The sequence below is a fragment of the Orycteropus afer genome, unplaced genomic scaffold (genome assembly GCF_000298275.1).
Source record: "Orycteropus afer afer isolate SDZICR_OR568_19922 unplaced genomic scaffold, OryAfe1.0 scaffold00008, whole genome shotgun sequence".
Classification (NCBI taxonomy): domain Eukaryota; kingdom Metazoa; phylum Chordata; class Mammalia; order Tubulidentata; family Orycteropodidae; genus Orycteropus; species Orycteropus afer.
In genome coordinates, this window is record NW_006921595.1 from 12,949,130 (window position 1) to 12,966,687 (window position 17,558).

A 17,558-nucleotide genomic window follows, 5' to 3' on the forward strand; every position below is an offset into this window, starting at 1 on the left:
TTGAACGGCCAGCCTTCTGGTTAGCAGTCAGGTGCTTTAGCCACTATGCTACCAGAGTCCTGGAACTTCAAATAGAACTTTTCAATTGCAATATAACCAGTTGTATCAATCTTTTTCTTTTTCTTTAGTGTGAGGATTTAGAAAATTCTCTATCATTGAGTTCTTTGTGTTATGATTCTCCTATTTATAATTTCTCCTGAGAGGACTATTAGTTTTCTTTTTTTTTTTTTTTTCTTTAGAAAGGTCTTTCATAACATTCCCACATAGAAATTCATGGGCCATATACACTTAGCTTTGTATGTCACATAATACAACATTTGTAGTCATAACAGAACAATATGACATAAGATTGAGAGGAAGAGTTCCAAGTACTTAATTAAGAAAATCACATTTCATGTAACAGAAATTCTCTGAAGAATTCTTGTTTTCTCAATTCAATTCAGAATAAAGTTCAACAATGCTTTAAAACACAGATTGGCAAACTTTTTTTCTGTAAAGAGCCTGATAGTCAATATTTTTAGGCTTTTCAGGCCATATGGTCTCTGTGGCAACTACTCAGTGCAAAAGCAGTCGCTGACAGTATATAAATGAAAGGGCTTGGCTGTGCTCCAACAAAACTGTATTATTTATGTATACTGAAATTAGAATTTCATATAATTTTTATGTCACGAAATAGTATTCTTCTGTTGAATTTTCTGAATCATTTAAATATGAAAGCTATTTTTAGCTCATCATCCATACAAAAACAGGGAGGGGGCTGGATTTGGTCCTTAAGCTAGAGTTTGCTGACCTCTGATTTAGAATGTAATCTTCTTGACTTTTCTTTTTTTTTTGACATTCCAATAAGGGAATTAATAATCATCATCCCCATTTCACACAGTACTGGAACCGGAAGAGACTTTACAATTCATTCAACTTAGTTTCCTTTTCTTCCTCCTGTCTCCCATTTCATTGATGAGAAAGGTGCATGCAGAGATGCAAAATGACTGGCTTCAAAGCCATACAGCTGAGTGACAAGGTCAGGCTGGAGTTCAGGGATCTTGAATTAAGTTCAACCTACTTTCCTCAGCTCAATTCTGAAAACTAAAATTTAAAACTGCGTCCACAGCCACAAAACCCATTCCTTTCGTCACATGCTCATCAACACCTAGCAATAATTTTATGCTAAGGGAATTTAAAGGAGCTCTGGTGGCGCAGTGGTTGAGGCATTTGGGTGCTAACCAAAAGGTGGTCAGTTCAAACCCACCAGCCAATCTGTGGGAGAAAGATGGGGCAGTCTGCATCCATAAAGATTTACAGCCTTGGAAAACCTGTGGGGCATTTCCACTCAGTTCTATAGGATTGCTATGAGTTGGAATTGACTTGATGGCAGTGGGTTTTTTTTTTTTTTAAGGGAATTTAAACAAACACCTTAAAATTAAGAACTCATTAAGCTCAAATCTTGATATTTAATTTGAATCATTAAAATCTGTACAATGCAATTAATAGTGACAATTGCATTGTAAAATTAAAGAGAAATTTTGTTTAGTGAAGTGATATCATGATATTTGTGTGAAACATGTATTTATAAAATATGATTTAAAATTTTCTTAAAAATTAGAATTTTAAAAATACTAAAACCCAAAAAAGCCCATGGAAGATCTCCAAAGCAAGTTTTAATCCAGTATTTTGAGGACACAAGGAATAACAATCCAGTTATAAGAAGCAGAGCAATTGTAGCTGAGGTTAAGCTGAGGCCAATAGTGTAGACCAAGAAAGGGGACTCCAAACCAGAGGTTAACACTCTCTTCTTAGCTCAAGAAACTGAAAATGGTCACTGCAGTGAACACTTGTACAGTCATATGTTGCATTCATCTCAAATCCAAGTCCCATGTGGCACAGACCTCATCTCTCTATTCACTGCTATGTCCCTGCTTAGAACAGAGCCTGGGACATACTCGTGCTCAGTAAACAAGAATGATCAAAATCAGTCTATAAGAGGTGATATCTCAGAGCTGACCTCTGAATTCATAGGGGACCTATTCTAGAAGCTTTAGGACCATATTTTGAACTTCTTCCTTGGAGAATGAACAAATGGAACAGGTTTAATGGATCTTCCCCCATAGGAGCCCTATCAAAACGTGGCTGCCTCCTGGATAACTGTCTTCCCATCCACCATACATTTTCTGGATGTAATGAATGCATCGAAAGTACTGGCCTCTAAGCTGTTAAGCGATTGAAAATTCAACAATGGCAACAGATGTTTATAAATGAGTCAGAAGTGTTTAAAATGCAGACATTTATAAAAAGTCCTAGGAATAAGAAATTCCCAGAATAATTTATTACTTACACATTTTAATTTTCTTTGGAAGTTCTAATTCTCAGCAAACATTAGTTAAGTCATCCTATGGTCATCTTACAGGTTATTTCCCCCATTTTACACATAGCAATTCAGCAGAACTTAAATGATTTGTTGCCCAGGTCACATGGAGAACATAACTAAATAATTCACTATTTCAGCTCTCTCTACTAACGCTTGTTAGGCTACAATTCAGGAAGATTTGATGAAGATTTTGACCAGGGCTTTGAACCAGTTCATTCTGGTTCAACTAACTCCCTGCTGAGAATTTGCTTTTCCATCTGAGACACACTGAATTGGAATCTGTACTGTAACAAGATCCCCTGGTGATTCTTACATATAAAGGATCTTGTTACAATGCAGATTCTGATTGAGTGTATCTGGGGTAGACATGCAAATTCTCAGCAGGGGGTTGAACCAGAATAAACTGGTTCAAAGCCATAGAGATACCACCTCAGAAACCCAAGGCGGGGACACTATGAGTCAGGATCCACTCCATGGCAGTGAGTTTGATTCTTGGTTTTAGTTCTTGATGAATGACTTTGTATTAGCTGTCTGCTACCCTCTGTTGATATGAGAAGGAAGAGTGGGTTTCAAGACCAGTATTTCTGAAAGCATTGGGATCAGCTCATTTATCAACATCACCTAGAAACTCTTGGGAACTCCCAATCATGGATCCCTTCCCCAGAATAATGAAATAGAAACTTGGGGTATGTTCTGGTTACCTATTGCTACTCTGACAGGAAATATACCACAAATGGGATGGAACAAACAGGAGTTTATTCTCTCACAGTTTGGAGGCTTTAAGTCCAAGTTCAAAGTGCGAGGCTCTAGGGGCTTGGGGAAAGCCTCTCAAACTTGGGGTCCAGCTCTGCCTCCTGCTCCTGGCCCACTGGAGCTAGAGGCAATTCTTCACTCAGACAGTTGCTGGCTGCTGAGGCTGAAAAACCCAAGGTTGACAAGTAAAAAGGCACAGTCCCGATGTTACCAAACCACATGGCAGGCCATTACTTTAAGTCCATTGTAAGTCCCAAGGTCAGCAGAGCATGGCAGGCTGCTGAACAATGACACGGGTACATGCAGGGTTCAAGCGTGCCATAAGCTAGACACCATTCCCAAAGCTGCTGCTTATATATGGGAAGCGAACCACATACCCAAAGCAGCTACTCAGCTGCTTGTGGTAGATCCCACCATGGAGTTGATTGCCAGTCTCATCATGGGCAATAACTATCACCAGCTGCTCAACCACTCAACCAGGCCCAGCCAAGTTAACACACAAACATAACCACCATAATTCTACCCCTTGTCAACTTGGCACCTGCAAAAAGGGCAAGGAGGCCGCATCTCCTGACCTCCTCTAACTGCACAAGAGGAAGACAGAATCACTATCAGTAACCCAAGGCCTATTACTGCAAGGCCAGACATGCTGCCTCCCTCCAGCCCTTTCACCAACTGTTCCTCCCAAAGCACCTACCACCTCTCTTCTGGGTTCGATAAGTCACTGCAGTGGCCACACAGAATTCACAGATTATGGGGTTTATTAGGGAAGCACCAGGCTACAATTCAAGTTCAGGAAAAATGCTCAGTCTCTCTCCCAGCCCACAGTCTCTCTCCTAACATTCTCTCACAGTCTCTCTCCCAACAGTGAGTGTCCCTCGATGTGTTACTCAGCAATGAGTGTCTCTTGCATCTCTTTTCCAGCAGCACGTGTCTCTTTCAGGAGCACATCTTCCTCAACCAGCAGTCAGAGAGAGTTCTGCCTCTAGGAGGCCTCCTTTTGAGCCTGCAAGAGTGGCCAAACTAGCCAATTATAGCATCAGAACTCTAAGCACCTGAGAGAGAGTGGGAACCTCCCAGAACATTGTTTTGTGCCACTCCCAATAGAAATACTCCACGTGGACAACTTTAGCAATCAGGAGCTCCTCGGTCACTCATAGCAAATCCCACCTTGGAGTTTACAAAGACTTATAGGTAGAAAAGCCACACTAAGTAATTTACTACACTGCAGCACCTGTACAGATCTTCAATGGGTGGGATCTGTACAGGTCTTCTCCACCGGGTGGCTCCAGTCCCCTAGTTCCTGAGTGATGACCTCACCCCCTTGGCCTGGCGGGTGGTTCCTCTCCCTCTTGGGCATGACAGCCCCACCTCCTCACTCTTGGGCAGTGGCTATGGGTCCATCCCACTAGCTCACATGAACAAGCAACCCCACACTCCAAAACCAAGTTGGTGAAAGTCTGGCTCTGAAACCCAGGGGGCTGTAGTGGTTCCACCCCCAAAGGCCATGGTCCTACCCTTTCAGGCTGAGGCAGCTCTGCTTCCATTTCCTTGGTCTCTCTGCTGCCGATTAATGCTGAAGGCAACCCACTCTGCAGAAAATCTTCCTGCCCTAAAAACACTCAGCTTTCTTGCTCCATGGGCAGCCAACCTGCTACTCCATTTCATGCCAGTCTTTTCTACCAATTAATCCCAAAGGCAACTCACTCTGCCAGTAAGCTGCCTAACCAAAGGCATCAAGCTTTCTTTTCCATGGGCTGGTAAGACTGTTGCTGTCTCATGCTGGTTCTCTCGGCTCTGCTCCTCCCGTCTCTCACGCCAGTCTCTGGGCTCTGCTCCTGCTGTCTCTCATGCTGGTCTCTTGCTCTACTGACTGAGCTAGAGGCATTTCTCCACTCAGACAGCTGCTGGCTGCTGAGGCTGACAAACCCAAGGTCGACAAGTAAAAAGGCACAGTTGTAATGTTATCAAACAACACAGCAGGCCACTAATTCAAGTCCAGAAGAAGTCCCAAGACAGGCAGGACATGGCAGGCTGTTGAACGATGACCTGGCTACATGCAGAGTTCAAGTGTGCCAAAGAGCTGGAGACTTTCCTCAAAGCTGCTGCTTATATACTGGAAGCAGTCCACATGCCTAAAGTAGCTACTCAGCTGCTCCAGTAGATTCCACCATGGAACTGATTGCCAATCTCACCCTGGGGAATAACTTACATCTAGCTGCCCAGCCACTCAACCAGGCCCAGCCAAGTTGACACATAACCTTACCTACCACAGGGAGGGACTATTATACCTATTTTTCAGGTGAGAAGACTGAGGCTCAAGAAAGGTTAAATGAATCGTCCAGAGTGACTCAGCTTTAAGTGGCAGGGCTAGACTGAAATCCAAGTCTTCTGTCTTTACATTCAAACCCAGACCTTCTTCAGTTAGTCTACAGCATGGTGCCTGATACCTTGGGCCAAATAATTCTTGGTTGCCGGGGTACTGTCTTGTGCATGTAGGATGTTTATCAGCATCCCTAGCCTCTACCAGATGCCAGTAGCATCCCAGTTATAACCACCAAAATAGCTTCTTTTGGGGGCTCTAGGCCGTCCAGGAAGTGAAGGACTAACTGCTGGTCTCCACAGTACCTTCACCACCCTTGGGAAAATTAACAATTTTATAGTATCATCTGGTATCCAGTACATATTTAAATTCTCCCTGTTGTTCCAAGAGTATCTCTCATAGCTGGTTTTATTTGTTTGTTTTCAAGCCCGGATCCAATCTAAGTTTCCAAACTGCATTTGGCTGCTTTGTCTATTTAGACTCTTTTAATCTAGAACACATGTCTGCAAACCACACAGCCCATGGGCCAAACCTGGTCCATCTTGTTTAGAAATATGGTTGGACCTGAATACGGCCATGCTCTTTCATTTATATATTGCCCATGGCTGCCTTCACGCTGCAACAATGAAGTTGAATATTTGGGTTAGAGATTATATGGCTCACAAAACCTAAAATATTTACTATCTGGCCCTTTATAGAACAAGCTGACCAATCCCTGTCTAAAATAATTTCTCTGCTTTTATTTTAAATATAATATTGGCTGTTTGAAGAGTCCATAAAATTTCTCATAGAATATCTCTTATTTTAGATTGGTCTGGTTATATATATTCATATATGAAACTGTATACATATATTCTTAAATATAAAATACTTACAAGATTGTCAGTGCTGTATGGGGCAGTGTTAAACACCTTTTCAATGTGCCAAAAACTGTAAACAAAATGGATAAGGAAACAAACTTGAAAAATAATTTCAATGCCAAAAATCTTGTCTTTTTTTATACTTTATTTTTTAGAAAGGAGAGAAAAAGAATGTCATCTTTGATACAGGGTAGTTTTTTTAGCTAAAAGTTAAGGTAAAAATCCTTCTGATCAAACTTCTACAATTATTCAAATAGAGAAACCAATAGGAAAAACAAAGCCCTCCTCTTTTGGAAAATCATTATACAGAATTTCAAATATGTGCACCAGAATGTGCAGATATATACACAAGATTGTCAACTCTCTGAGGGCTGAGACTAGTCCCTAGCATAAACCTACTGCCATCAAGTCGATTCTAACTCATAGTGATCCCCATTCGGTTTCCAAGGCAGTAAATCTTTATGGAAGTAGATTGCCTCAACTTCCTTCCACTGAGCAGCTAGTGGGTTTGAACCGCCAACCTGCTGGTTAGCAGCCAGATGCCTTAGGCACTGCACCACCAGGGCTCCTCAGGTACCTATAATAGTACCTGGTATATAGACCAAACCTCCTGTTATCGAGTCAATTCCAACTGATAGCAACCCTTTAGGACAAAGTAGAACTGCCTCACAGGGTTTCCAAGACTATAGATCTTTACAGAAGTAGACTGTCTCATCTATTTTCTGTGGTGTGGCTGGTGGGTTCGAACTGCCAACCTTCTGGTGAGCAGCCAAATGCCTTGGCCACTGTACCACCAGAGCTATTCCTGATATACAGAAAGTGCTAAATAATTGTCCATAGAATAAGTGATTGAATGAATACTATTCCTTCACACAGCCAAACTGGGGAAGTTGTAACCAAAATGATCACATCTATATAACAAGTGTGCACATCGCACTAAAGATTTGGGTCTGTCAGTGGGAACTTATGTATATTCATGGAAATAGGACTCAGATAGCTTGGAACATGAGATTATGGACAGGAATATATTGGTTTTATGCATATGGTCACATGGAAAGCTAGAAAGTGTCTGGCCTCCCCTTCCATTAGCCTAGGTCAGCCCCTAATGAATAGTACATTCTCCCCTACTTCTGGGACACAATATATCTATCTGCTAAACACCCAAGACATTATAATAAAACATAAAGAAAAATGAAAGGAAGCACAGCTCAGTGGTTTTGTCAGTTATATAACATAGCTGAGGCTTCACGTTATATAACTCCACTTCTTTAAAATGTGTCTAAGCCTATAAAATGTTCAAATGTTCTCTAAACCTACAAAGAGAATTAGACCTCCCTTAGCCATAATATATATTTTACAGTAATCCTTAGGAAAAAAAGTTAACAGCCATCTACTCCAGCATGGCTCACATAAATGGCACTGGAGAGTATGCTGCTGGTCAGAATTCAGGTTGAAGATTTAAACAATTCCTGGCTGGTTCTTGAGCAGTGGATCCTTCTCCTGGCTTCCACGGGAGAACGTGGCCTTTGCAAGGTTGAAGAGAGCATTCAGGCCTTTGTCTTTGGCCAATTTCCCAGGACTGTTTTCTATTGGTTTGTATTCTTTGTATTTTCTGAAAGCAAGGAGTTGGGCTGTTATTAAAAGATCTTCAGCTGGAGTATATTGCTTTTCACAACATTTAACATTCCAAGAACCAAAAGGGTCAATTCCACTGAACTTAATCTATGGCTTATAAGACACTGGGGACTTATGAAAACATTTATTTTGTCTTCTTCATGCAAGAAATGTGCCTGCATACAATTATTTGAGATTATATTTTAAACATTATATAGGCACAGTATGATAAAGTTACTGATGTCTGGTAGTATTCTTAGGATTAAAAAAAAACACACACAGTGTAAAATAAATAGACCGGTCTGGTATATATCATTCAATAAAAACAACAACTGGTATACATCATTCAATAAAAAAAGGCTCCTCCTACACACAAAATGCTTAAAAGAAAAATGGCATATCTGTGCAGAAATCTGCTATTTATTTATGATGATATATGAAAGTGATTAAAAATGTGAGAACCAGAAACTTACCTGTACACCATGACAGTGACCACAGTGACAAATATCATCAAGCAGCCAACAGAGATCAGGACTCCGTTTGCCATTCTTGAAGGGGATGCTGGATCTTAAAACAGAAGCAAGACCGTATTAGACACCTCTTAAGCACCCAGAGTACATGCTGCTTGTAATGCAATTAAATAAATGAGGAAGGGAACTATCTCAGAAGATACATGACTTCCTCTGTCCTTTCAGTAATCTTTTTCATTAATTAATACATAGTCTTTGGGCCAGCTTATCTTTCTTCCATTTAGAGAATGAGTTAGCATGTCTGGAACATGCTGAGAGACGTGTCATGTCCTGAAGATGCCTGCTTAGGTCTTAGCTGACCCAGCAGTGCCCAAGTAATGAGGGCCTCCATGATGTACCTGCCCTTTCCTCTGTCCTCATCTCACACTCTCCCCACCTACCTTCCAGCCAGGCTAAAAATCCTTGGAGCTGCCCATACTCATCAAACTCCTTCATACTTCCATCTCTCTGCCTGCTGGGAATGCCCTTCCCCTGGCTTCCTTCAAGTGCCCACCTCTTTGTGACACCTTCCAAGCCATCTATGAGCACACAGGGTCACGCCTCCCTTTGTGTCACTGCTCTTGCTTGTCTCTCTACTACTTGCCTCCACCATACTGCATTGCAATTATTTCTGTAGACATAGTTCTCTCCTACTAGATAGAGTAAGAGTGTCATAAAGGCAGAGATTATGTTTTCTCTGTACTCCTAAATCTTAACCTCCAATGTGCCTTTCTCCACTCAGTAGTCGGAGTGAGCATCTAAAAACACCAATCAGATCATGGTTAAAATCTGCCAATGGCTTTCCCTTATGCATAGACTAAAACCCATACCCTGATGCTAGCCTAGCCAGCTGCTGTCATGTGGACTCTGGCTCATGGCAACTCATGTGTGCCAGAGTAGACTGTTCATAGGGTTTTCAATGGCTGATTTTTGGGGGCTAGATTGACAGGCCTTTCTTCTGAAGTATCTCTGGGCAGACTTGAACCTCCAACCTTTCAGTTACCACCTGAGCTTGTTAATCATTTGCACCACCCAGGAACTCCAAAAAAAACTTAAATGGGCTGGCCCAAAGTTATCAAATTATAATCCGCACTGGATTAACAACTCTCCTTCTGAGTTTTCGTATTTGGTTCACAAAAGTGGCTTAGGTTAAGTATAAACATACATCGCTTACTACAAAACAATTAAAGGAAAGCAAATCTCTGAACAGCTAATCCAGCCAAGAGAAGAGTGGTTTGCCAGCACTGAGGAAGTTTCATAGAATGGGCTATTACCCTAAAGGTAATTATAAAAAATCTTTGGACAGCAGAGCACAGAACAGTGACAACCACAGCAGCCTGTGGAAATGTCTACTTTGAAGATTCATGTTCATTGGGAGGCAGAGGTTCTGACCAGCCTCGTTCTGCCTTGCCTTCCCTCACTCTCTGCCCCATGCCTCAATCCACCTCACCCTGCATAAAGCTAAAGCTCCTCTTCTCCTCCACCTTTATTTCTTTTAAAAATCTACACCTTGAATTTTACCAATGATGAGCCCTTGTAGCTAAAGAACAAACTGACTCAAAAAATAATGAATATTACCCCTAAGTATTATCTATGCTCCTTTAAAAAATCACCTATATGAGACCAAATAGTCAATAATTATTTCAAAACAAAAATGAGAATGTCAGGAGACAGGGAATCCAGGTTAGTGGAATCAGAACAACCAGAATGAAATAATGAGAATGCATGTGCATTGTGAAGACTACAACCAATGTAACCGAACTATTTGTGTACAGATTATTGAATGGGAACCTAAGCTGTGTAAACATTCCCTGAAAATACAATAAAATATTTTAATAATAATAATAACTCACTGCCATCAAGTCAATCCCAATTCACAGCAACCCCTCCTTGGGTTTCTAAGGCAGTATCACTACGGAAGTAGACTGTCCAACCTTCCTTTTCAAGAGTGGTTGGTGGGTTTGAACCACCAGCCTTCTGGTTAGCTGTCAAATGCCTTAGGCACTATGCCATCAGAGCTCTGAAAATAGTAACAGGACCTCACAAAAATAATTCTATGTATGATTACTCAAGTTTGTTTTTTTTTTCCACTAGGTTTGACTCACCCACACACTGGTATCAAGTTGAACCCGACTCATAGTGACCCTATAGTACAGAATAGAACTGCCTCATAGGGTTTCCAAGGCTGTAAATCTTTACAGAAACACATTGCCTTATCTTTCTCCCATGGAGTGGATTCAAACCACTGATCTTTTGGTTAACAGCTGAATGCCTTCACCACTGCTCCACCAGTGTGCTTTCACTAGGTTTGAAGCTGCCTTTTATATGGTTAATGGGTTTAAGTACCTTTTACTTTGTGAGGTAAGTACCAAGTCCAAAGTGGTTATAAGTGAATTAATCATTAGATGGTATCTGACAACACTCAAATTAAAAATCAAACCAAACTCACTGCTGTGGAGTCAGATCCGACTCATAGCGACCTCTCCTTAGGTTTCTGAGGCGGTATCACTATGAAAGTAGATTGCCCAATCTTCCTTCCAAAGAGTGGCTGGTAGGTTTGAACCACCAGTCTTCTGGCTAGCAGTCAAACACTTTAGGCACTATACCACCAGGGCTCCCACTCAAATTAAGGGAAAAAAAGTAAGTGCTGCAATGCTTACACAATTCCCCTCCACCATGTAGCACTTCTTCTAAAAGAAAAAGAAATCTCTTACAACAGAATCAGTTATAACTGAAATTCAGTTAGAGTTGCAGGGTAGTTAGGAGGAATTGGATGTCACCAGTAAATGCAAATTTTAAAATGAAATTCCTTAAGTTTGCTTTGTTGACATTTTCCCTCAGTCTCTGTCAAGCACGAGGAGGGTAAAACATTGATTTTCCGGTAAAAACCTGAGGAACAGATAAGTTGGTTTGTTACTGTCTCAGTATAATGCTTGGTGGAATTTAGGAAGGAGAAAGAGAGGACATAGAGCAAGTTAGAATGAGTCCACTTTGTTTCTCATTTCCCTTCTTGGCTTCATACCTTTCCCCAGACAAATTTTCATGAAAACCATATAAGTTATCCTGTTATTACCCTCCCCTTTATTATAGTTTAATTGGAGAACATTGTGATTATTTTGATGATGGATTTTACACTCTCCCTTCAAAATACAAATCTACTCAAGGACACAGTGATCATATTCCACTGATACTGGTCTGTGGTTGTAGCCAATTTTTTCATCAAAGGCTTTTCCTTGGCCACTATTTCACTGAATCTCTCTCATCACTTTCCTAAGTAGGTAGGTTTGCTGTTGGATTTTAATGCCAGTTATTAAATCCTTATTCACAATAGTTCCACAAATTTTACAGTAAAATAAAACTAAACATTGACAACAAAGCCCTAACTAGCTTTACTACACACTTTTCCTGCAATATAAACTGCTTATATAACCACAATACAAACTCACCTTTGCCACGGACGGAGATGAGGGAGCTCGTGACAGCCAGACTCGTAGCATCACCCAGAGTGAGGTTCAGACAGTATGTTCCAGATCCACTGAAGGCTCTTCTCACAGTTAGCAAGCAATTATTGTCCATGTCCACAGGGTTGCAGACTGAGCTCTGGGCAAGCTGGCAGGTGGGGTCAGAAATGATGGTACAGACCTCCGTGGGAATGCTGAGATATAGGAGGGTGGTTGAGGGCATGGACAGTGAAGATGGGAGAGAGAGGAATGGAATATCAGCTTAAATAGAGAAAGTCATCACATTCTATGAAATTGGATTCTACTTTTTTGTTACTCACACCATACAACATTCACTCGGCCAAATGAAATTTATTCTCAAATAAGCCTGGGTGATGAACTACTCTTTTTCCTGTGTTTTCAGAAAGGCAAGTCGTTGGGACTTCAGGAGGCAGAAATTATCTCCCCCAAGGCAAGGGGTTATTGGAAGCAGTGCAAAGCTCAAGTCATTCCCTCTACATTTTGGCTCCCTAGAATCCTCAAAGAGGCAGATACCTTCAGAGGTGTTAAGCAAAGATAGGAGTGAGTACATGCCAGAGTCTGCCATGTTTGGCTTCCTGGCGAGGTGTAATAACATCAGCAACCATAGCTGTTTATTGAGTGTTTACTGTGTGCTAAGCATAAACAAATCTGTCCAGGGAAGTGCAACTGGAATGCTCCTTGGAAGTGAGAATAGCCAGACTTTGTCTCACCTACTTTGGTCATGTTGTCAGAAGGGACCAGTCCCTGGAGAAGGATATCATACTTGGTAAAGTGGAGGGTCAGTGAAAAAAGTCTCAACGAGGTGGACTGACATGACACAGCAGCTGCAACGATGGGCTCAAGTATAGTAGGGATTGTGAGGATGGCGTATGACTCAGCAGCGTTTTGTTCTGTTGTACATAGGGTCACTGAGTCGGAGCCAACTCAATGGCGCTGAACAACAACAGCATGTGCTAAGCATTGAGTCTATATGATTCTGTTTATTCATCTTAATGACATTATGAGGAAGGTATTATATCCCAGTTTAACAGGTGACAAACCAGCTTGGGAAGAAGTAACTAGCCCAAGGTCACACTCCCAGTTAGAAGTGGAGCTGGGATTTGAAGAAAAGTTGTTGGACTCAACTGTCCTTATAACCACTGGTCATGGCATGATTGTCTCAGCTACCACTTACCTTCTGGACAAATCTCCTGAATGGACAGACAAGCTTAGATATGGGTATGATGAGGGTCTGGGTGATAACAGTCTTTCTTCTCAACAGGTCCTGGCCTTTTGGAGCAGCTCAACTTCTCATTCATAGCCATGTCATCGTTTAACTATTTTCTGCCATCCTCATTCTGCTCCTCTCTCTGGCTAGGCAATTCTTAGAAGGGAATACTGTGGTAGTTAAGTTTTTGTGTCAACTTGGCTGGGCCTGGTTGAGTGGCTGGGCAGCTGGATGTAGTATTCCCCATGATGAGACTGGTAATCATCTCCATAGTAGAATCTACTGAGAGCAGCTGAGTAGCTGCCTTAGGGATGTGGTCTGCTTCCCATATATAAGGAGAAGCTTTGGGATTGGTCTCCAGCCTTTTGGGATGCTTGAACCTTGCATGTAGCCAAGTCATTGTTCAACAGCCTGCCATGCCCTGCTGATCTTGGGACTTCATCTGCACTTGAATTAGTGGCCTGCCATGTTTGGTAACATTGGGACTGGGCCTTTTTACTTGTCAACCTTGGGTTTGTCAGCCTCAGCAGCCAGCAGCTGTCTGAGTGAAGAAAAGCCTCCAGCTTCAGTGGACCAGGAGTAGGAGGCAGAGCCGAAGCCCAAGGTTGAGGGGCTTTCACTCAGCCCCTAGAGCCTGGCACTTTGAACTTGGACTCAAAGCCTCCAAATTTGTAAGAGAATAAACTCTTGTTTGTTAAAGCCATCCCATTTGTGTTATATTCTTATCAGAGCAGCACTAGGTAACCAAAACAAATACTTTTCTATCAAAAATGTTATGTTTTTATAGTGTCCCATTATTTTGATTAATTTATTATACATATATAATTTTTCATTAATTTATATATTCTATGTAAATTCGTTAATGTGTTGCTGCATTACTAATTAGTTAATTGGTATACAAAAAACAAAACTTGCTACCATGGAGTCAGTTCTAACTCAAAGTGACCCCCACTGGGTTTCCAAGGCTATAAATCTTTGTGGAAGCAGACTGTCTCATTTTTCTTCCACAGAGCGACAGGTAGATTTGAACCACTGACCTTTTGGTTAGCAGCCAAATGCCTTAACCACTACACCATGAGAGTTCCTAATTGGTATATTATTTATATATTAATTTATTTATATTTCATTTATTATATATATAAAAAACCAGTTGCTGTCAGGTTGATTCTGACTCATGGCAACCCCTATGTGTTAGGTAAAACTGTATGACATAGGGTTTTCAATGGCTGATTTTTTGGCTTTTCTTCCAAAGTGCCTCTGGGTGGACTTGAACCTCCAACCTTTCGGTTAGCAGCTGAGTACAGTAACCACTGTACCACCTAATGGCTCCTTATTATAGTTATGATGAAATTAAATTATATAGTGCATTAGAAAAAGCTTTGTAAATCCTAAGGAGATACAGGATTATCGGGCATTGCTGTTAACACTGGCACAACTCCACAGAAGCTTCCTGACTACTCAGAAGGAGTCTGCAAGGACTCAGGAGCAGGTATCTGAGCCAGACGGAAGGCCTGCAACCTGTCCTCTATTCATGGGCAGGTTCTGTAATCACTGGGTGCCTCAGTTGCCTCATCTTTAAAATGAGGACCCTTGTAGAACCATTGTGAGGATTCAATGTGATAATAGATAAGTGCTTACTGCACAGTAAATTTTAAAGCAAGTATAATAATTATTATGCAACTTAACAGTTAAAGGGTAATGGTTATCTCTCAATTCTAGCAAACAAATGCATGCTTGCTAGCGTCTCTCACTTTAAAAGTCCTTTGTTGATCTATGTTGCTGGTTAATTAGGTATTTAAATCCACTTAGAAGGGGAGAGTGGTGGTAAAGGCCTTTGCTCTGGTTTGGGGTCCTCAAACTGACCCATCCCTCTGCATGAGACAGTGTACTCACGACCCTTGGCATGTCACGATGAAGTCCATCAGGGAGTTTTCAGGCTGTGGCACTGGCGTCAGGACGTCTGTCATCTGGATGATGTTTACCTCTAGGATTCCCTCTAACGAAATAACCCCCACGGGAAAGCACATCACAACACAACAGAAATAAAACAAAACCCCTTAACAAAGCAGAAAGTCAAACAGTAAAACAGAGACATGCTTCTTGCCAAAATTTTGAAACACCCCAGATCCAGAAGTCTATCCCCTTAGCTTTGGATATATGTCCATGCAGCATTTTCAAAAGTAAAACTGAGCTGTCTTTAGTCTTTAGATTTTTATTCCCGAAGCCTCTGTATGCCTTAGAAAGCAGCATCCCCTGTGGACAGGTGGCTCAGGAAATGGTGAGCTCCAGGGATGGATGCAGTCCCAGGCTCAGGGTCTTTCTCAGGTGGAGGCATCCTCGCCCCAGGGAGCAGTGGGGGTTTCCACCTCGTCTGTCTTTTCTGCACACAATGTGCAACCCTGCATGGTGATCCTTTCCATTCCCCTTTTGTACACACACGTGTGACTTTGGGAAAATTAGGTAGAGGGAGGGACTAGAAGTTGCAGGAACTCAATACTGGCCTTCCTTCAACCCCTATATTCATCCACATTGCTAAGAGGCAGAGGGCTAGGGCCAGGTCCAGTGCAGGCTCATTATATCCCTGCACTTTACAAAAGGCCACTTCTACCAAGGTGTCCAAGGAAGGCCCGGATAGGCAGGTGGAAACCCACACACTAAGGTGGCATGGCATTTCCTGACAGGCAGGGGGGGCCTGTGCTCTCCATGCCTACTCTCCTGAGTTAGCCTTAAATGGATTCTCACACCCTACCCCTGCTGCTCTTAGCTTTACCTACGATTGTCTGCTCTTAGCCTTACCTACGATTGTGATGGTGGCTTTAAAGTAACCGTATCTATAAATCTGGCATCTGGCATCAGGGATCTCACTCAGTTCCAGGGGGCTATCACCAGCAGGACCTGGAGAATTTAAAAGATAAGACTTCAAAGTAGTTGGTAAGAATGTAAAAGGAGATACACACGATATTACCAAAGTCAGAACACTTGTCTATCAGCTCTATTTGCTCTTTAGAAAAACATCAATTCTTTACTGTTCAAATTGCTCCAAAAATTTTATCGAAATGTGTAATGGTTCATACAGATATGAGAACTGTTATGGTTATAATTGCTAAATTACATAAGTAAACACAAATTCCATATCCTGTATAAACACAGGAAACAAATGAAAGGTAGAAATTGTATTTAAATGTGTGTGACAACAATCATGATGAAATAAAGCCTGGTAGCGTAGTGCCTAAGGCACCTGACTACTAATCAGAAGGCTGGCGGTTCAAACCCACCAGCCATTCCTCGGAAGAAAGATTGGGCAATCTGCTTCTGTAGTGATACCGTCTTGGAAACCCAAGGAGGGGTCGCTATGAGTCGGGTCTGACTCTATGGCACAATAACAACAACACAAACAACCTGTTAATGATCAACTGGGGAAATAGAAGCTAACCTGTCACAAAATGGACTTTTAAGAAGTTTTTGAATGTCCTCATATACTATAGATAGCTGGTGGGATTTAATTAATTATGCCTTATATCCAGAAGAATTTTAATGTCTGGTGTCATTCCAGCTTGCTAACTGCAGAAATACTCTCAAGGTACATTCTTTTTTGAGGCCATTTGGAAATTGGTTTCAAGTGTGGCTTTGTTTTCATGAACAAACTGGGTGGGTATGGGCAGGTTAGGGAGGGAGAATGGGAACAGAGAAAGAAATGTAGGAGGGAGTAAAGTGTTCATAGGCGTACAGGCATACCTTGTTTTATTGCCTTTTGCTTTACTGTGCTTTTTATAAAATGAGTTTGTGGCAACCCTGCATTAAGCAAGTCTATTGGTGCCATTTTCCCAACAGCATGTGCTCACGTCACGTCTCTGAGTTACATTTTGGTAATTCTCAACAATAGTTCAAACTTTTTCATAGTGCTTATTGCACACTTAATAGACTCAAAGAAAAAAAATGTCATCAAATTGACTCCAACTCATAGCCACTCCCATAGTGTTTCCAAGGCTGTCAATCTTTACATAAGCAGACTGCCTCATCTTTCTCCCACTGAACAGCTGGTGGGTTCGAATCACTGACCTTTTGGTTAACAAACAAAAGCCTTACCCACAGCACCACCAAACATAATTTTTATATACATTGGGAAACCAAAAAATTTGTGTGACTCACTTTATTACAATATTCACTTGATTGTGGTGATCTGGAACCAAACCTACAATATCTCTGAGGTATGCCTATAAATATATCTTCTCATAGCTCTGAAATACGGGAGACAAACAGAATGGGATGGACTAGAAGGAGAAGGGCATCTGTACACATAGGAAGGACCAGCGCAAATCAGGAGGGTCAAAGAGGTTTATCTAAGTCACTAAATTCTACTTGCAAAATGGCTTTAAACACTGTCTATTTACTTCCATGTTCTAAAGCAGAGCTTCTAACTGGTTTATTCCAGTTTGACCCCCTGTTGA

At 41.5% G+C, this 17,558-nt stretch overlaps 1 protein-coding gene across 1 annotated transcript in view; it reads right to left on the bottom strand.

Annotated features, from left to right (window-relative positions):
* Nucleotides 1-7,756: 7,756 nt before the first annotated feature.
* GPNMB (glycoprotein nmb) overlaps nucleotides 7,757-17,558 on the bottom strand; it is a 30,004-nt gene continuing 20,202 nt past the window's right edge. Inside the window, exons 7-11 of the mRNA XM_007945928.1 lie at nucleotides 15,907-16,005; nucleotides 15,004-15,106; nucleotides 11,868-12,076; nucleotides 8,386-8,479; nucleotides 7,757-7,910 (exon numbers count right to left, since the gene is read on the bottom strand). Coding sequence (XP_007944119.1) covers nucleotides 7,757-7,910; nucleotides 8,386-8,479; nucleotides 11,868-12,076; nucleotides 15,004-15,106; nucleotides 15,907-16,005 — 659 coding nt within the window. The remainder of the gene's footprint in view (nucleotides 7,911-8,385; nucleotides 8,480-11,867; nucleotides 12,077-15,003; nucleotides 15,107-15,906; nucleotides 16,006-17,558) is intronic.